Source organism: Coregonus clupeaformis, chromosome 5 (assembly GCF_020615455.1).
Source record: "Coregonus clupeaformis isolate EN_2021a chromosome 5, ASM2061545v1, whole genome shotgun sequence".
NCBI classification, from domain to species: Eukaryota; Metazoa; Chordata; class Actinopteri; order Salmoniformes; family Salmonidae; genus Coregonus; species Coregonus clupeaformis.
In genome coordinates, this window is record NC_059196.1 from 31449550 (window position 1) to 31471265 (window position 21716).

The 21716-nt window shown below is 44.1% G+C and overlaps 1 protein-coding gene across 1 annotated transcript in view; it reads left to right on the plus strand.

The window, feature by feature from the left end:
- Nucleotides 1-21716, plus strand: part of LOC121577462 (hydrocephalus-inducing protein homolog) — a 117432-nt gene that overhangs the window by 31166 nt on the left and 64550 nt on the right. The window contains 8 exon segments of the mRNA XM_045213948.1: nucleotides 66-184; nucleotides 954-1177; nucleotides 4334-4401; nucleotides 6356-6588; nucleotides 8036-8136; nucleotides 8412-8547; nucleotides 8772-8936; nucleotides 9030-9182. Of these exon segments, the coding sequence (XP_045069883.1) occupies nucleotides 66-184; nucleotides 954-1177; nucleotides 4334-4401; nucleotides 6356-6588; nucleotides 8036-8136; nucleotides 8412-8547; nucleotides 8772-8936; nucleotides 9030-9182 (1199 nt within the window).

Below are 21716 nucleotides of genomic sequence, written 5' to 3' on the forward strand. Positions count from 1 at the left end.
TTCTGTTTGTTTATTTAATGCGTCTTTGTATTCTCTGTCTTTGTGCTCTTCGTTACCCACATTAGGCCTTGAGTCTCGCCTACCCCTACGGATAAATGGGGAGGGGGTAGGCCCCAAATTACAATTCAACTTTGATCTCCTTGACATGGGTAACATCTTTATTGGCTCCAAACACAGCTATGAGGTACTTAACCTTAGTTAGGAAATGTACTAACAATATTAAACAAAGCTAAGACACAAAAAATGACACAACTTTTTCTTCACGTACACTGAATGAGAGTTACAACATTTTGTTTTACACCATTGTTCCAGGTTATCAGCTCTCCCAACAAATGAGACTCATAATGTGCAAAGTCCCAGCTGTTGGAGGTGTAGAAGTGTTAGACAGGAAATAGAGATGTAATACAAGAACAGCACTGTGATTATCCCCTGTAATAAGATGTGTCTCACATCAAAATAAATCACATTATTGCTGCTGGTAGTCTGCAGATACGCATACTTTTGAGTAATTGAGTAATTGAAATATAATTGGTATAACTGTTAGTCTTATAATAGAACAGCACATGGCAGGCTCTCTTTGAATTCACTGTTAGATTAATTATTAAATGTATGCCTACCAAGTCCCTTTTGTTTTTAGGGCATTCATGGCAGCCTTACTGTAAAACCCTGTGAAACTGGTTCCCACAGAACAAGACTGTTGGATCATGCATTGTTAGCGTATTGCTAGCTTTACAAAGCCAGCAAACAAGTGTAGATAAGACCATGGAATATACACTGCACTCACAATACACGTGAATCCTGATTAGGCTAGATAAAAACGTGAGAATATGAACACACAGAAAACAGTGCTTGGTTAATCAAATTGTACATTTACATAGGTTGGTTTTCCCTACAAATGTCCCCTCTCTGTTTAAGCCTGATTTGACTCCACTATCCATGCACTCTTTTGTCAGGTGCTTCTGTCTAATAATGGGCGCATTGAGGCTCCCTTCAAGCTGGTGCCTCCCAGCTCAGGGTTTGGCCAGTGTTTCTCCTTCAGCCCCACTGAGGGGATGGTTCCCCCTGGGGCCTGCCACGCCATGGAGGTCTGCTTCTCCTCCAGCACCCTGGGGGTCTTCTCTGAGGAGTTCATCTTCACTGTGGGGGGAAACCCGCAGCCTATCAGCCTCACGTTTAGGTAACACTTGCCCTATCACCCCTCTCATCCATCTCAGCACAATCCTCACACCTCTCCATCATTGTCTTGTTAGGGTCTGTACAGTACATCAAGCATTGGCAAGCATGTCCAGACACATATCACTCCATACCCCAGTAGCTGGGTGATTCTCATGAAACCAGTTTTAAACATGTCTGTAGCAAATTGAGTTACAAAACCATGATGGATCTGCAAAAATCAACTATCATTCCAAAGACTAAGATGTCTAGTTTTTGGCAAATTGTCTCATTTTAAATACATTGTACATTTTTACCAGAATTTTGACAAAGAGGGGTTTTGGGTGGGGTGGGGGGGGCAAGTTTACTAGATAGCTACCTTTGCTTTCAAAAGCAGCTCCAACATAGAACATGTAAGAATACACTATAGCCATTGATTTCTACCGTGCAAATATACCATGTGTTATAGGGAAATAATGCACGCTCTAGAATGCTCTTCAAGCCAATCAGAAACAGGTATTCAACAATGCATAAATCATAAAAATAGTATACTAGTTGAAGTTTACATTAAACTATAATATTTATTATGTAAAAACACATTACCGTACCACCTTTTCAAGTTCCTGAAAAAACTCCAATCAGTTTTTAAAGAAAGTTTTATTTGACCTTGATGCATCATCTAAAGGAGTAGTCCTTAGATGAGCACAAGTTAAGTTAATTTATTCACTTAACACCCCCTTTACCACACTTTGCCTTCTCATGACCAAAATGGCTAAAAATCTCAAATTGGGAAAAAGTCAGAGAACCATTACCTTACCAACATGGTATGAATGGGCTTTAGTGAAGTGGTCAATTGCTGGCTGTCTCCTATTACTTGCAGATTGAGCTAAGGTCCTCTCATTACCGAAACACAAATGTCTCATTACCACGTCATTTTTAAGTCCGTTTCGGTAATATTAACCTTAATTTCTATAATGATTATAAGCTAATTGTAATGTATAGTCAATGGGTGTGCTGTGCTGGTAACTTTATTTATTTACTTGGACAACTTAAACCTATTGTATAGATTTTTTGTAAAACAACAGTTATTTGATTAAGTAGGGTTTGTCAAGAAATATGGGATGTATAAACCCCATTTAACTTACTTTAAGCCACAATCTGCAGTTTGTGTTTCAGCAAAGAGTAACCCCACTACTTAAAGGAGGATATCCCCCATTTTGACATGTGTACCTGTTTTCACACTTACATACACTGAGTGTACAAACATTAGGAACACCTTCGTAATATTGAGTTGCACCCCCTTTTCCCCTCAGAACAGCCTCAATTCGTCTGGGCATGGACTCTACAAGGTATCGAAAGCGTTCCACAGGGATGCTGGCCCATGTTGACTTCAATGCTTTCCACAGTTGTGTCAAGTTGGCTCGATGTCCTTTGGGTGGTGGACCATTCTTGATACACACAGGAAACTGTTGAGCGTGAAAAACCCAGCAGCGTTGCAGTTCTTGACACACTCAAACCGGTGCGCCAGGCATCTACTACCATACCCCGTTCAAAGGCACTTCAATCTTTTGTCTTGCCCATTCGCCCTCTGAATTGCACACATACACAATCCATGTCTCAATTGTTTCAAGGCTTAAAAATCCTTCTTTAACCTGTCTCCTCCCCTTCATCTACACTAATTGAAGTGGATTTAACAAGTGACATCAATAAGGGATCATAGCTTTCACCTGGATTCACCTGGTCAGTCTATGTCATGGAAAGAGCAGGTGTTCCTAATGTTTTTTACACTCAGTGTATACTGTTGTTTGATATCCCCCCCCAAAAGATTGGTCCATGTCTCACGTATTTACAGTAGATACTTTATAGGCATATTGTGTTATGCTGTTTGCCCATAGGATCCCATTCAATCCAGAAATACATCTAAAATACCTTACAACCACAAATATCCACGTCCTAATACACCAATATTACCTGTAAAGACCTTGGATATTTTTTTTGTTTGTCACTTTGTTACGTTTAAGTCCACTTTGGACTTTTGAAAATACATTCATGTAATTACATTACTTATATGTATACTGAAATAAGGGGTATTTTAGTACATTGCATTAAGATCAGTGATTTTAGTATTATGCAAGTCAATTGGGATCTCTGATAGAGATCAGTAAAAATGTTCAATGCCAAACTATGCAACACTCATTACCAAAACATGCAGTCTCATCTCCAAAACATGCTTATCATTACCGTAATGCACCAATATTTAGGAAATATTAAGAAAAATAAAACTTTAATTTAGCAATTTTGGCTTAATCTGATAGTGTGACTGTTCTTTATCCAAATATGTGTGCACAAATCAAATGCATAAATAACATGCATACACAAGTGATTCTGACAAAAAAATATTATTAAAAGGTTATGTGTTAATAAGGTAATGAGATAAATTACGAAATAAATGTTAATTATTTAATTGTAAATATTTCTATTTTCAGTGTTATGTTTAACTCAGGCCTTTTCATTAGATTTTGAAAACTGTTGCGGTAATGATCATTTATGCATTGGTACTGTAGTTGTGGAAATTGTGGTAAAATACATAATATCTTATAAAAAAACATAATAATAATAATTATTAAATAAATGAGTACAGATCCTAATCTCAGTGATCCAAGAGGAAATTTCATGAAAAATAACACGCAATAATATTTTGGTCAAATGTCAGTTTTGTGAGAATGACCCAGCAATACTTTTCTGAAATAAATGACCTACATTAATCCACTGAATGCTTCGTCTCGTGAATGCTTGAATACTTGCTCTCCCTGACTTGCACATTTAATTAGCACATTTGTATACTCTAGGTTTCAGTAAATGTCTCCCTAAAGGTTGTGTTTAAATTGTACAAAGCAGACAGTAGTGAAAATCCCTTTGTTTCCATAACACACCTGCCAGTCTTGGCAACTCCCGTTAATTAAGATGTATTAGTGTTGAGGAGTGCGGAGTGTAAGGATTACAGAATTACCCTTCTGCACTGTCATCCAAGAAATTGACTGATCTCGTTTTTTTCTTCAGTTGTTCTATACTTGCCCAAACCAGTGTTTTCCTTTAATTATTATGCATTGCCCAGTGACCTTCATGCTTGCTGGTCAGCACAAATGTATTCTGTATTTCCTGGCTCTTTTATCTCTTGTAGGGGTTGCGTAATGGGCCCCACTTTTCACTTCAGCATCTCAGAGCTCAACTTTGGGGATGTGTCCTTCGGTGAGTTAAGCTATGGTTTGTTTTTCATTAATCCTCATTGATGATGCCTGTTACTCACGCTAGATGCTTGTGTTAGGCTTGGGGGCAGATTTATCACAGTGCATTGGAGAAACGCTGATAATACCTACTGCTTTGTATTTACAGTATAAAGCATAAGCATAGTAGTGAATGACAGACGCAAATAAACAACCATTAATGCAAGTCTACGAAATAGATGTAGCCCACAATATACACATGTCTCCCGAGTGGCGCAGTGGTCTAAGGCACTGCATCGCACTAGAGATCCTGGTTCGAATCCAGGCTCTGTCGTAGCCGGCCGCGACCGGGAGACCCATGGGGCGGCGCACAATTGGCCCAGCCTCGTCTAGGGTAGGGGAGGGAATGGCCGGCAGGGATGTAGCTCAGTTGGTAGAGCATGGCGTTTGCAACGCCAGGGTTGTGGGTTCGATTCCCACGGGGGGTATGAAAAAAATAAAAAAAATAATGTATGCACTCACTAACTGTAAGTCGCTCTGGATAAGAGCGTCTGCTATATGACAAAAATGTTAAATATGTAAAATGAGTGCACAAAACATTAGGAACACCTTCCTAATATTGAGTTGCACCCCCTTTTGCCCTCAGAACAGCTTCAATTCTTCAGGCATGGACTCTAAAAGGTGTCGAAAGCGTTCTACAGGGATGCTGGCCCATGTTGACACCAATGCTTCCCACAGTTGTGTCAAGTTGGCAGGATGTCCTTTGGGTGGTGGACCATTCTTGATACACACGGAAAACTTTTGAGTGTGAAAAATCCAGCAGTGTTACAGTTCTTAACACACTCAAACCGGTGTGCCTGGCACCTACTACCATACCCCGTTCAAAGGCACTTAAATCTTTTGTCTTGCCCATTCACCCTCTGAACAAGCACACATGCACAATCCATGTCTCAATTGTCTCAAGGCTTAAAAATCCTTCTTTAACATGGCTCCTCCCCTACATCTACACTGATTGAAGTAGATTTAACAAGTGACATCAATAAGGTATCACAGCTTTCACCTGGATTCACCTGGTCAGTCTATGTCATGGAAAGGTGTTCCTAATGTTTTGTACACTCAGTGTATAATTAAGCAATAAGGCCAATATACCACGGCTAAGGGCTGTTCTTAAGCACGACACAACGTGGAGTGCTAGGACACATCCCTTAGCCGTGGTATATTGGCCATATATCACATACCCCTGAGGTGCCTTATTGCTATTATAAACTGCTTACCAACGTAATTAGAGCAGTAAAAATAAATGTTTTGTCATAACCGTGGTATACAGCTTTCAGCCAATCAGCATTCAGGGCTCGAACCACCCAGTTAATATTTGGCAATGTGTATTGTTTTGCAGTAATAGTCCCATACAAACAGTACTGGCACACTATGCCTTCTTGCAACAATTTACTCCCACTCCTCACTGCAAAGTTGTCACTTTGGAGCTCCTAAAATAGGCCCTACTCACTATTTGACCCTCCCAAAAATGTTACACGTTGAAACATTTGGCATTGGATTTATTTTGAGCAGGCCTATCTCTCCTACATTTTTATGGTCCACTCATAACTCTGCCTGCAATGCATCATGCATGTGCATGGCTTATAAATGGCTTACTGTAGAATGAGACTAACACACTATCAGCTATGGTCGAATGCACATTTTTCTTGAGATCAATAACAGCAAAGGTCTTTGCAGACAGATCCTATTTAAGTATGCTATGACACTTTTTTCATTTCAGTGGTTATTTGTGTCACCATTTTCCTTGCACAAACCATATATTTTTAAACCTTACAGATAAATCAACCTCTTGATTATGAATTGCCCTGTGGAATTGTAGCTGTATATCAGATAACAGTGTTTGGCATTATTTTTGCACTAATCCTTAGAACTGTAACATTGCTTAATCTTATGTTTCATTCCTTATCCCTCCTTTTCTCTAGGTTTCCCTCACACACTGATCTGCAGTCTGAACAACACTTCTCTGGTTCCTATGAACTTTGGGCTGAGGGTTCCAGGGGATGGCAGTGGGCCTCCCAGCATCACCAGTGCCTCCCAGGTGTCAGACTTTAGTAGGACAGAGTGGAGCTCCAGTACTGTACCAGACCGGCCCATTGAGTTCACCCTGACACCCAACTCAGGAACCGTGCGTCCTCAGGGACTGGTTGACATCCAGGTGTGTTAGATGAGCAGGGAGCATTACCAGGAAGTGACCTCTATTTTGTACTTTTTAGGCATATTAATGATTAGCTAAAATCATACAGAATTCGAACATTATTCCAATGTAAATGTGATTATGTACTCACTGTAGAAGAGTACCATTTAACTCTGTTATTAATTGTGGTGCTCTTGGATCATGCTGAGTCAGCTAGTTTTCAAATTAGTGATATGTTGTAGGTTTTTCATTTGAGATTTAGAATAAAGTAATCATTCAATTAATTACCCCTAATCGAAAAGGCTTAATTCAATGATAGCCCCTGAGGGGGGCAGACCGTAATTTTAATCATCCTGTGGAGAAGTTTAATAAAAAAAAAAATCTGTAACAGATTAATGCCTGGGGAAGCTGCCTTTCTCCTTGTGGCTCTGCAGAGCTCTGATTATTACGTCAGCCTGCTCGGGCTGCCTCTGGTTACTGAGTGTATCTGTCATACGCTGGTCTTTTCCTATCAATGGGAGACTGTTTTGTCTTTTCCCATCACTGAGAGCTGTCAGCAGCCATGCAGCAGGCATATCAGGGGAATCTGTGCAGCTGTCTTGGGTGCTTTGTATAGGGTGTCTCCTGTCTGCTGCCCTCCCTTTGGCTGTCTGCTCTGCTCTCCAGCCTAGTGACAGCACAGTGGGGCTCTAATGAGATCTGTTACAAGACCAGAATAATGTATGTAGAAGAGGTCAGGGGAAGTCAAATGGAGGGAGATCATCGTCATCACCTAGCCCTGGAAACGTGGCCTGGCTAACCTTTCAAAGTATAGGAAGTTACTCATGGATGGATGGTGCAGAGATAGCTGTTTCTCCCCAGATACAGGCACCTTTGACCATGCTGTCTACTCTACTTCCTCTGATGGCAGCCAAGTAGCTTAGTAGGGTTCTACTGTATGTAATATAGGGTATTTCAAGAATTGTAAAGAAAAACCAAAAGGAACATGATTGCAAAATATTGCAAATTTAAAAAAGTATCAGTGTAAACTGTGAATATATTTGCAGGGTTCTCCCCCCGATTTTTGAATAATAATAATAATATGCCATTTAGCAGACACTTTTATCCAAAGCGACTTACAGTCATTTTTACGTATGAGTGGTCCCGGGGATCGAACCCACTACCCTGGCGTTACTGCTGAGTACGGCCGGGGGAAGTCCCAGAGGGGGGCAGTTTTTGAACACCTGTAACTGCCATTTCCTGCAACCTAGAGGAAAAAATTGTCTTATGATAACAAATAAAGTAATACAAAAATATATTATATTTGTATGTAGTGGCGCAGCCAGTCCACAAGGTGACACAGCGCCTCTCTTACATTCTTTGGGGAGAACCCTGATTTGCCAAACAAGCACAGTAGAAGTGCCATGGTTATGTCATGCTTATGTTTGTCTGTTTAACCAGTATGTCTGCTGTGCACCTCCATCTGTAGGTGACCCTGTGCTCCAACAGTGTTCAGTGCTACAGCCTGGCTCTAGTGGTGGACGTACAAGGGGTGGGGGAGGATGTGCTGGCCCTACCCATCAATGCCAGGTTAGAGGTCTAGATCCAGGGTCAAAACACACCTCTATGCTACAGTAATGTCCTGATTTATGGTCAGGGGGGAACTCCTCATTCAGAGCAGATGATTAATAGTCCTTTCATTCACTTCAATGTCAGAGACCCCTCATAGAAAACTACTTCATAACCTCAACACATCAGTGTGGAGCTGTAAGCATATAGGGATAATTATTCTACTGTGTAGGCCTATGTGTGTGTAACTAAAAAGGTGAGTGGTGTATTAAGCTTGGGTAAATGTCTGTCCGTAGGTGTGTCATACCAAATGTTCTTCTGGATACCCCAGTACTACAGTTCCAGAGATGTTTCCTGAGTTACCCTTACGAGCAGTCAGTGAAGCTTACTAATGACAGTGACCTGCCTGCATGCTACGGCCTTCTGTTCCAGGTTAGATTTGAAAGTTTACTGTTTTTTTTATAATGCTTCAGTGTCTCTGACTGTCTGGTCTCTCCACCATCCATTTGTCATTGCTCTACGCTTGGCTTCCCTTGATCACTGCCAAGGGGCCAATCTATTGTCTTTGACAGACAAGTTTATCAGGCACTTACTGTCTGGATGTTTCAGGGCTTCAGGCATTTCTCTAACACTGTGTCTGTGGTCCCTCTCTCCAGGAGTATGAGGATGACCCCTCTCTGCTCTACTTCAGTGCCCACCCACGAGGGGTCATTCAGCCCCACAGTGTTGTGGACATCCCCCTGGTTCTGCTGGCTAAGACTGTTGGCAGGCTCCAACAAACTGTACACATTGCTGTATTTGGGAAGAAGGAGCCTCCTCTGGTGAGATTATGTCTGTGCTAGTGTGTGTGTGTGTGTGTGTGTGTAGCCTTGCATTTATACCCCTGGTCCCTCTAATTTCTTGTAATTCCATAGAACCTGCTCCTGTCCTGCATTGGGGAGGGTCCGGTAGTCCATGTGATGACCACAGAGGTGGCCTTTGGCAGCATACCGGTTCTGACCGATGTCTCCAGAACACTGCAGCTCTCAAACCAGTCCCCGATACCAGCACGCTTTGTAGCACAAATGGTGGGTCAAACTTAACATGGGTAAACTCTCTCTCTCTTTAACCGTTGGCTCTGTTTCCCTCTGTGCTCACTGTTTCCCTCTGTGCTCATTTTCTGCTACATGCTGCCTCTGATTAATTTCTAACCTAATTCAGTGTGTAATTAATTAGTTAATTGGTTCAATGCTTTGTTAGCTTTCTGGATATCAGGCTGCCAGTGCAATCTAATCCCAATAGCAACTCATCAGACTTGTATATTTGCTCAATGGCCCTTCCATTATTACCTTGTTACATCTGTCCTCCTAAATCTTCACAGTCTTTACCAATAGGCACAAATTAGAAACATAACAATCATAATTTCATTTAATTAATTATGCACACTTTTTGCGATAGATGGGGCTTTGTTTACTCTCGCCCAAAGATTCTGCTCTTCAGTATTTTTTACACAGTAATGTGGGTTTGTCTATTACACATACTGTACATTGTTTGCTCTGTCTCTATTTCTGTTTGATGCCTCTTTTTTGATTGGAACCCTGCTATGCTGGGGCCTTCTAGTACAGCAGTCTACACACACACACATGAATTATGCACACACCTGCAGCCAATAGGAGTACTGGTGTCCCTATAAGAGGGGACGCTTCCCCTCAATCAGCCTCCCGAGAAATGTTATTCAGCGAGACTGGAGGGTGGGCAGGGCCTTAAGTCCTATGGGGCTCTGCTCCACTCATAGAAATGGAGTTACAACTCCGGTAACTATCGTTCTATATCGTGGAGCTCCGCTCCAAAATGTACTCCCTGCCGAGCCCAACACTTCCCACTTAAAAGGTCAGGCCTAGCAATGGCTGCGACCAAGTCCCACAGTACTGTGACACACTGTGTCACAATATACTGTGTCCTCGGTACAAATCCGCCCCACCTAGTCCAATGGCATTGCCAATGTCTAGTGGACAGATAACCAGAACACGAGTCATACTAATCTGAACCAGCAGATAGATGACGTCACAATTCCGTCAATATTTTATGACCGGTCTAATAGTAAAGTAACAAAGTTACAAAAACTATTTCCCTCATCATCCCGCCTCAACCCAGTAACACTGGTGGGCAGATTAATAACATTCCCTCTACTGTATTGAACATGTCAGTCAGGAGTCATGTCATATACAGTGGGGGAAAAAAGTATTTAGTCAGCCACCAATTGTGCACGTTCTCCCACTTAAAAAGATGAGAGAGGCCTGTAATTTTCATCATAGGTACACGTCAACTATGACAGACAAAATGAGAAAAAAATATCCAGAAAATCACATTGTAGGATTTTTAATGAATTTATTTGCAAATGATGGTGCAAAATAAGTATTTGGTCAATAACAAAAGTTTCTCAATACTTTGTTATATACCCTTTGTTGGCAATGACACAGGTCAAACGTTTTCTGTAAGTCTTCACAAGGTTTTCACACACTGTTGCTGGTATTTTGGCCCATTCCTCCATGCAGATCTCCTCTAGAGCAGTGATGTTTTGGGGCTGTCGCTGGGCAACACAGACTTTCAACTCCCTCCAAAGATGTTCTATGGGGTTGAGATCTGGAGACTGGCTAGGCCACTCCAGGACCTTGAAATGCTTCTTACGAAGCCACTCCTTCGTTGCCCGGGCGGTGTGTTTGGGATCATTGTCATGCTGAAAGACCCAGCCACGTTTCATCTTCAATGCCCTTGCTGATGGAAGGAGGATTTCACTCAAAATCTCACAATGCATGGCCCCATTCATTCTTTCCTTTACACGGATCAGTCGTCCTGGTCCCTTTGCAGAAAAACAGCCCCAAAGCATGATGTTTCCACCCCCATGCTTCACAGTAGGTATGGTGTTCTTTGGATGCAACTCAGCATTCTTTGTCCTCCAAACACGACGAGTTGAGTTTTTACCAAAAAGTTCTATTTTGGTTTCATCTGACCATATGACATTCTCCCAATCCTCTTCTGGATCATCCAAATGCACTCTAGCAAACTTCAGACGGGCCTGGACATGTACTGGCTTAATCAGGGGGACACGTCTGCACTGCAGGATTTGAGTCCCTGGCGGCGTAGTGTGTTACTGATGGTAGGCTTTGTTACTTTGGTCCCAGCTCTCTGCAGGACATTCACTAGGTCCCCCCGTGTGGTTCTGGGATTTTTGCTCACCGTCCTTGTGATCATTTTGACCCCACGGGGTGAGATCTTGCGTGGAGCCCCAGATCGAGGGAGATTATCAATGTTCTTGTATGTCTTCCATTTCCTAATAATTGCTCCCACAGTTGATTTCTTCAAACCAAGCTGCTTACCTATTGCAGATTCAGTCTTCCCAGCCTGGTGCAGGTCTACAATTTTGTTTCTGGTGTCCTTTGACAGCTCTTTGGTCTTGGCCATAGTGGAGTTTGGAGTGTGACTGTTTGAGGTTGTGGACAGGTGTCTTTCATACTGATAACAAGTTCAAACAGGTGCCATTAATACAGGTAACGACTGGAGGACAGAGGAGCCTCTTAAAGAAGAAGTTACAGGTCTGTGAGAGCCAGAAATCTTGCTTGTTTGTAGGTGACCAAATACTTATTTTCCACCATAATTTGCAAATAAATTCATAAAAAATCCTACAATGTGATTTTCTGGATTTTTTTCCCTCAATTTGTCTGTCATAGTTGACGTGTACCTATGATGAAAATTACAGGCCTCTCTCGTCTTTTTAAGTGGGAGAACTTGCACAATTGGTGGTTGACTAAATACTTTTTTCCCCCACTGTATGTCTACCTCTAACAGGAGCGGACCTGAAAGAGACCTACGTCTTTAGTCCTGCATTCTTTTCTCCTAGCTCAAGGTCTCCCATCAGCTACGCTGAGTACAGACCGAGCCAAAGAGTTAGAAGACATATCCAAGAGATAGAAACTGATAAATGGAGATGGTCATGACCACGACGCAACTGCACAAATACCCTCTACCCCTGTTCCTCTGAAAAGGGCAGTAGAAGCCGCTACTCCACAAGTGGAGTAGGCTCTTATACCCTGAGGCAATTGTCGCCCCGCTGCCTCATAAGCTGTCTCAATGCCTTCGCAAAGCCAATGAGACAGACACTGTTACGAAAGTGTTACGAAAGTGGTCTACCTAGTGCAGCCGCACCGTGACACAAACAGCTGAGGCGATGACCTAATCGCTGCTTTGGGCTCAACATATAATATAATAATAATAATATGCCATTTAGCAGACGCTTTTATCCAAAGCGACTTACAGTCATGCGTGCATACATTTTTGTGTATGGGTGGTCCCGGGGATCGAACCCACTATCTTGGCGTTACAAGCGCCGTGCTCTACCAGCTGAGCTACAGAGGACCACACATACATGCCAAAGCGCGCACTGGGCACAGGCGATGGAGCCTTTCCTCTCTCCTCTCCCCATGGGGAGAGGGAGAAAAAGCCCACAGCTCCACGGTCTGTGATCTATATGAGCTCTTAATAACCTTCTGCATAAATACCGGGTTAGGACGTAACACAGCTCTGCTCAAATTACCATTAATGGCAAGGCAGTCGGGTCTCGTCGAAAGAGCACACAAATCACTGACACGCTTATCAGTTGTCAAAGCGAGCAACAGTGCAGTCTTCAAAGACAGCATCTTGAGGGGAAATGGTTCAATGGTTCGAACGGAGTACCAGAGCCAAATCCCATTGAGGAACCGTGGCTCTAGGCGTTGGCCTAAGCCGCCGTGTTCCCAAAAGGAAACGTTTCACCAGAGGGTGGCTGAAGACAGTGTCTCTGCCAAACCCCTCATGACAAGTCGAAATCGCCGCTGCAAACACCTTAATGGTGGCGGGCGATCGTTGCTTATCAAATAAGAACTGTAGGAACGAGAGAACACTCTCAACCTGACAGCACACGGGGTCCACATTTTCTGTGGCACACCACTGTGAAAACACGTTCCATTTGCTGGCATAAACCATGGAAGTGGAACTGGCACGTGAACCCTGTATGGTTCTGATTACAGAATCAGATAACCCACGGCGCTCTAGCCTGTCCCTCTCAGGAGCCAAGCCTTCAGTGGTTGGCCGATTATGGGCAACTGCCCTATCGCGCCTCCCGCCTGAGACAACGCGTCCCGTTGATGTGGAATTGGCCAAGGTGGCGCAATCAACATCTGAATCATCTCCGCGATTGATGTGGGCTACTGTGGTTCGGTTGTCTGACCAGACCAGCACATCGCGACCCCGAAGGGTAGACGCGAAGTGGGTCAGAACCAGTTGAACCGTTTCCAACTCTAAGAGGTTGATGTGACGACTCGAAAGAGGCCACACACCTCCTATCGCTTGGGTCTGACATGTCCCTCCCCATCCAGTCAGAGAGGCATCTGTAAACACTGGAATGTAGGAGGACACTTTGCCAATTGGGACTCAGTGCGTGAGAACACGTGGGTCTTTCCAATAGTTCAGATCTGCACTAAACGAGAGGGGAACCACCACCAACCGACGACGTTGGCGCACTGGGTCTAGTCGTAGATGGGCGAACCATCGCTGTATCCTGCGCATGCGCAGGAGTCCCAGCAGAACCACGAAATGGGCCGACGACATGAGACCCAAGAGTGACATGACCGAAAGCGCCGTTACCGTGTGATTCGGAAGAAACCTTCATAGGGCTAGCAACATAGCAACCCTTAGAGGGTCCGAAATTCGAGCCCTCATCGTTACAGTGTCTGTCTGTATCCCCAGATAGACAATCTGATGACAATCTTTTTCCAATTCACAGCGAACCCCAGACGCGTGAGATGAATCACTGTCTGTGTCATGTGAGTGAACGCCAGCTCTGCTGACGGGGTGAGAACCAGTAGGTCGTCTAGGTAGGCCAGTAGCCTTATTCCCTGACAACGCAACGGTTCCAATGCCGCCTCCACACATTTGAAAAACGTGTGAGGTGCCAGGGCGTACCCGAATGGCATCCTCGTGAACTCGTACGCCACCCCTTGAAAGGTCGAACCGCAGAAACTTCCTGTGACGCAGCTGCACCGGCACATAAAAGTACGCGTCCTTTTGGTCTATGCTCGTACAAAAGTCTCCCTTCTGGACACATTCCAGTAGACGTTTTGTCGTTAGCATTCGGAAGGGCCGTTCGGCTACGCTCTCGTTGAGAATGCATAAATCCAATATCGGCCTCATTCCCCCTGTCTTTTTCGGCACCAGGAAATAGGGTGAATATAGCCCTTTGTTCCTTTGCTCCCAGGGAACTACTGTGACCGCCTCCTTCGCCAAAAGTTCTGTAATCTCTGCAACGAGAGCGGCAACCTTTTCTGGCGTTTTCATCACCGTCTCCACCACCCCCCTGAATGGGGGAGGGGTCCGATGAAATTGGATTGCATAACCCTTCTGCAACGTCTGGTCTAACCAGAGGGAGAGGGTACAGCTTTGCCGCCACTCCCAGCAATGCAGAGAAAGCAGAAGAGCGCGAAGCTGTGGTACATTCAGTAGGAAGGACCTGTATTCCTCGACAGCCCTCGCCGCCGCTGTTCCCCAACACTGAAGTGGTGGAACAGCCCAAGGCGGGCCTCCCAAGAAAGGGAGAGGAAACATTAGCGCGTTCTGAGAGAAAGCGGGGCGCCGATACGTTGGTTAAACTTGTAACCTCGATATCCCGGCCCTCCGTGAACGCAGCACGGGTCTGAACTGCACTGACTGAGGCGTTAGCCTGAGACAGAGCGCCGTCCCCGAATAGCGATTGCGTCATCATTCTATTACCTGGCTGTGACTGCAGTCTGCTATGTGAGACCTTCACTACAGCACTCCTAGAAGTCTGTAATGTGAGGTCTTTATGAGGTAAAGCAAGGCGGCGCCTTGTTACCTTTTTAACACCCGCCTCATGTGTGTGTTCAACTACGCACCCTTGGTGGGATGAGCTACACTCAGAGTGGTGAGAGAGAGAGAGTGAAGGAGCATGAACGTTCTCGGATGTATCATGGAAAAGGGGCTCTCTTGTGACGAAGTCAATTGGAGCCAACTCTTTATTCAACACATCAACAACAACCGTTCCCTCCATACCCTCAACAGAAGGGTGGGGGGAATAGTGGGCACAGTCGTACCAGCCGCTGTGCCATCTCCCATTCTCGCCCCCTCGCCACGTTATAGGCGCCGTCTCTTCTGGCCACCCTTCGGGTGCTTCCAAGAATACGCTCTGACGACCTCTCTCGTCAACGGCACGGTCGGGACCTCTGGCTCCGCAGGAGGGGCGGGGCCCGCTTCTCTGCTGCCGGAAGTCGCTGCATGGCGCCGGGCACGACGCCTCGCTGTAGACCCCTGTCTACTTGAGGCGGTGGAGTTTGACGGTCGTTTCGGTGCAGGGCTGAGTCTTCCTGCCAGTGGCAGGTGTCTGGCCAGCTGCTTCCTCTCCTCGTCAAGCCTCATAAAACGCTCCGTCGCATCTTTGACGGCGACCCCAAACAGGCCGTCGTCAGAGATGGGGGCGTTCAGGAACGCGGCTCTGTCTGTCTCTTTTTCATGGCTGTCATAGACAGCCAAAGGTGTCATTCCACCACCACCGAAGTGGCCATGGACCTCCCCGCACACACAGCTGATGCCTGCGTTAAGTGGAGAATAGCGGCAGAAATTCTGGACGCCTCTTCCACTTCCTCCCCAGTGAGCTCAGACTTACCCGTTGTTAGGCTGGACAGAGAGGCTGCTAGGAGGGCAATATTATTCGCCGCTGCAACGGCCTGTGCTCCCAACACGAAGGACTTCTCAACCAGCTGTGCTGTGAGTCGGTCCTTCTGTGTGGGTAGAACGGCTTTCTTGGACGAGGGCCAGGGGCTCGAACCCGGTACGAGATACGCAGTCAGGGCGCTCTCGAGCCTAGGGATTCCCCTTGAAAAGCCCTGCTGTCTGCCTTCTACACTGATGAATGGGAGGTACGCCTTAGCCGGCGAACGCGCCGCAAAAGGTTCCTCCCATGAGCCCTCCACATACTTACCAAGCAAAGGCATGGTCGGTGCCAGAGGCTCCGCTGCCCTCCTGGGCCTGGAATAAGGACCGCCCTCCATCATATCCACTTCCGGGTTGGAGGGAATGGGGGGCAGCTTAATCTGCAGGCGCTCGGCAGCCCTCTCGATGAGCCCTGGAAAGTCAGAGCGCAGAGATGCTGTGGCGTATGATGTGGCTGCTGAATTCTCAGAGCCCGCATCATCATCGCCCAGGGATGAAAAAGACCTTGCCCTTTCCAATGGAAATGGGGTCTTAAAATCATGGGTCAGAGGGATGGATTGTTCCGCTGGAATATCCATCTCTTCTATCATCTCCTGAGTCAGCGCCCTCAGATGATGCTTCAGAAGCTGAGGCTAACACTGATAGCACATCCTGAAGAGGAATATCCTCCCTAAAAAATGCCTATTTCCATGAAAGGAGGGCGCAGCTGGCACATAGTGGAGGATCTACGAGGCCGTCCCTGGCGTGCTGTGACCCTAGACACACGAAACATAAGTTGTGGGGGTCAGCAGCCACCATAGAGGAACAGCGACATTGAGCTCTGAAAATAGCTTTCGGGGGTGGAAAATCTCCTGGTGTGCTCATTTTAGGACGAAGTCGATGATCTGGAAAATCGACTGCGTTTTCTTTGTCCTGAGTCTTCGGCTTCTTCAGTCCAGTCCAGTCGCTGAAGATAATGGGAGGCTGATTGAGGGGAAGCGTCCCCTCTTATAGGGACACCAGTACTCCTATTGGCTGCAGGTGTGTGCATAATGTTGTCTCAGGCTGTTCGCTGCCTAGGCAGCGGGGTAAACCAATAGGAGCAGAGCTCCCCTATGTGGCGGAGCTCCACGATATAGAACTAACAATTTCACAACATATACCCAATACACACAAATCTAGTAAGGAATGGAATTTAAGAATATATACATATATTCCATGTTGATTCAACATCATCACATTGAATTCCATTGTTAAAATGACATGGAAACAACATTGATTCAACCAGTCTTTGCCCAATGGGAGGTAATACTGGATAGCAAAAGAATGCGAAGGATCTAAAAACAAAGCATACATTCTATTTGTATTTTGTCATTAGTATATTCTAGACTTTTCATGATGGCACAATACTGTGCAATCTACTGAGTTTTGCAGTGGTTTCCATTCTAAACCTCCTTGGCTGTGTTTACACAGGCAGGCCATTTCTGATATTTTTCCCACTAATTGGTCTTTTGACCAATCACATCAGATCTTTCACATCAGATCTTTTTCAGAGCTGATCTGATTGGTCAAAAGACCAATTAGTGAAAAAAAGATCAGAATTGGGCTGCCTGTGTAAACGCAGCATTTGACATGCCATGGTTCAAAACAATCAATTGTATTAAACCTCTCTAATACAAGTCTGATCAGATTATTGAAATTTCAGCTGGCTTGTTCTTCACTAAGTTCCCCCTCTCAGGGAAGACACCCCTCCATGATCACCTTTGTATCGACCGGCAGCTCAGCTCTCACTAGCTCTCTGCCACATAAAGCCTGAGAAAGTGAACTATAACTCTCTCTTCTTTTTTTCACTAATTGGTCTTTTGACCAATCATATCAGCTCTGAAAAAGATCTGAAGTGATTAGTCAAAAGACCAATTGTTGAAAAAAGATCAGATGACTCCCAAATTCACACAACGCTCACATGGATGGTTAGCGTGTATTTGTATTTATATTTATTATGGATCAACATTAGCTGCTGCCAAGACAGCAGCTACTCGTCCTGGGGTCCGACAAAGTTAAGGCAGTTATACAATTTTAAAAACATTACAATACATGTGCACCTCCCCATAGTCTGTTCTGGACTTGGGGACTGTGAAGAGACCTCTGGTGGCATGTATTGTGGGGTATGCATGGGTGTCTGAGCTGTGTGCTAGTTGTTTAAACAGACAGCTTGGTCCTTTCAACATGTCAATACCGCTCACAAATACAAGTAGTGACGAAGTCAATCTCTCCTCCACTTTGAGCCAGGAGAGATTGACATGCATATTATTCATGTGTGCTCTCTGTGTACATCCAAGGGCCAGCCGTGCTGCCCTGTTCTGAGCCAATTGCAATTTTCCTAAGTCCCTCTTTGTGGCACCTGACCACACGACTGAACAGTAGTCCAGGTGCAACAAAACTAGAGCCTGTAGGACATACCTTGTTGATAGTGCTGTTAAGAAGGTAGAATAGCGCTTTATTATGTACAGACTCCTCCCCATCTTAGCTACTGTTGTATCAATATGTTTTGACCATGACAGTTTACAATCCAGGGTTACTCCAAGCAGTTTAGTCACCTAAATTTGCTCAATTTCCACATGATTTATTACAAGATTTTGTTGAGGTTTAGGGTTTAGTGAATGCTTTTAGTTTATTAAATATTTAGGACTAGCTTATTCCTTGCCACCCATTCTAAAACTAACTGCAGCTCTTTGTTAAGTGTTGCAGTCATTTCAGTCACTGCAGTATCTGACGTGTATAGTGTTGAGTCATCCGCATACATAGACACACTGGCTTTACTCAAAGCCAGTGGCATGTCATTAGTAAAGATTGAAAAAAGTAAGGGGCCTAGACAGCTGCCCTGGGGAATTCCTGATTCTGCCTGGATTATGTTGGAGAGGCTTCCATTAAAGAACACCATCTGTGTTCTGTTAGACAGGTAACTCTTTATCCACAATATAGCAGGGGGTGTAAAGCCATAACACATACGTTTTTCCAGCAGCAGACTATGATCGATAATGTCAAAAGCCGCACTAAAGTCTAACAAAACAGCCCCCACAATCTTTTTATCATCAATATCTCTCAGCCAATCATCAGTCATTTGTGTAAGTGCTGTGCTTGTTGAATGTCCTTCCCTATAAGCGTGCTGAAAGTCTGTTGTCCATTTGTTTACTGTAAAATAGCATTGTATCTGGTCAAACACAATTCTTTCGAAAAGTTTACTAAGGGTTGGTAACAGGCTGATTGGTCGGCTAGTTGAGCCAGTAAAGGGGGCTTTACTATTCTTAGATAGCGGAATGACTTTTGCTTCCCTCCAGGCCTGAGGGCACACATTTTCCTGTAGGCTTAAATTGAAGATATGGCAATTCTTGTCTTTCATAATTTGGTCAGATATACTTGGATGTGTAGTGTCAGCGTAATTTGCATTACGTTTGCCAATCGGTTGTGCAGCCAGACTTATTTGCCATTCCTTTTGCCTCATCCCTCTCAACCATACCATTTTTCAATTCCTCATCAATCCACAGGGATTTAGCAGTTTTTACAGTCATTTTCTTAATGGGTGCATGCTCATTAGTAACTGGGATAAGCAATTTCATAAATGTGTCAAGTGCAACGTCTGTTTGCTCCTCATTACACACCACGGACCAACAAATATTATTTACATCAACAACATAGGAATCACTACAAAACCTATTGTATGACCCCTCTTATACACTATATTGGGCCCAGCCTTTGGAACTTTGGTTTTCCTAGATATGGCTACTATATTGTGATCACTACATCCGATGTCCTGGATACTGCTTTCAAGCACATTTCTGCAGTATTAGTAAAGATGAGATCAATACATGTTGATGGTAGGTTGACTGATAACCTGAACCAGGTTGCAGGCACTGGTTACAGTTTTAAGCTTTTTCTTGAGTGGGCAGCATGATGAAAGCCAGTCAATATCTAAATCACTCAGAAAATATACCTCTCTGTTGATATCACATACATTATCAAGCATTTCACACATATTATCCAGATACTGACTGTTGGCACTTGTTGGTCTATAGCAGCGTCCCACAGGAATGGGCTTTAGTTGAGGCAGAAGAACCTGTAGCCATATTACTTCAACAGTATTTAACATGAGATCCTCTCAAATCTCTACAGGAATATGGTTCTGAATATAAACAGCAACACCTCCACCACTGGCATTTCTGTATTTTCTGTAAATGTTATAACCTTGTATTGCTACCACTGTATCATCAAAGGTATTGTCTAAATGAGTTTCAGAGATAGTCAGAATATGAATGTCATCTGTTACTAGCAAGTTATTAATTTCATGAACCTTGTTTCTTAAGCTACATATGTTAACGTGGTCTATTTTGAGCACTTTTCTGGGATGCTTGCTTGTTTTCATTGCTTTACTGGGAGTGTCTTCTATGTGAGGTGTAGTGGATCATTGTCCCAAGGGCAGTTTACTCCAGTTTCTCTGCAGGTCCATCTGTAATGAGCTGACATCCCACTTTGATCTGCAAGTGAAAATGAAATACACTGTAGTGTACACTCTTAGAAAAAAAGGTGCTATGTAGAACCTTAAAGGGTTCTTCGGCTGTCCCCATAGGAGAACCCTTTGAATAGTCATTTTTGGTTGCAGGTAGAACCCTTTTGGGTTCCATGTCCAATCGTTTCTACAGAGGGTTCAACATGGAACCCAAAACGATTCTATCTGTAACCAAAAAGGGTTCTACCTGCAACCATTATCCTATGGGGACAGCCGAATAACCCTTTTGGAACCCTTTTTTGTGGGTTCCAAAAGAGTGTAGAGCGTCTATTAGAATATATTCATTGTGACAAGACATCTTCCTAAAAATGTGCCCTCATTCTGTCTCACAGGCTGGCAGAATATGTTTATGTCTGAATAATCGGTTGGTTCTACATGACTGCTAGTAACATTAAGATCTCCTGTCGCCAGCAGACCATGCTCTTTTCAATAACGTCTCCTCCACATTCAAACACACACTGAAACTCCAATTAAATCCAATGCATTGCATAGCCAATGTCATTGTAAGGAAGTTGCATGTTGTAAAAAAGTATTTCTGCCTTTGCTTAACTAGTTTGTAGAGAGTTTGTTAGATAATTATAGTGCCTCTCTTCCATCACCCTTCCCCTGCATACACTGAGCTCATTCAGGTTATTTGGTTGGTCGCTGTTCAAAAGCAAACGTCATGATGGCAGTCAATTGTGATGATTCTGCTTAGTCCATGGAAGCATCCAGATAGTTGGATGAGGCCTCCAGTGTGGTGGTGAAATAAAGCATCATCAATCAGAAAGCCCACTCCAGTGTCCCAGTGCTGGATTCAATCGGAATATCCCAATTAAAACTGTATGTGTATCAATCAGGATGCCGCTGCATGGAGAATTGATTTTAATCCTCTTTCAGCTAATAGCTAAGATATAGAGAGCTGCTGGTGCACTTTGGGCTTATCTCCTGATGTGAACAAGGCTGAAGATGTGGTAGAGAAGATTAATGTGTCTTCATTTTAGATTAGTTCCTTATTTAATGTAAATTCATTCAAATTGATCACAAATCTGGAATGGAGCAGAATAAGATGGGGAAAGTAGGTTTATCAGCTTTTTTTCTTTAGATGAAACATACTTTCAGATAAAGATACAATTCTCAAATTGAATTAGAAGGAAGACTATTAGTGAAAACAAGCATTGCGGGGTGATCCTTGTATCTATATCAACACAGCTTTTGGGCCATTGATCTGATAAAACCTCAGCCTGTCTGTTATTGCTTCAATTAGCAGCTTCACACTCTGTAAAACTGATAGACGAGTAGTGAGCTTCCCCACTGCAACCTTCCTCTGCCTCCACCAGGC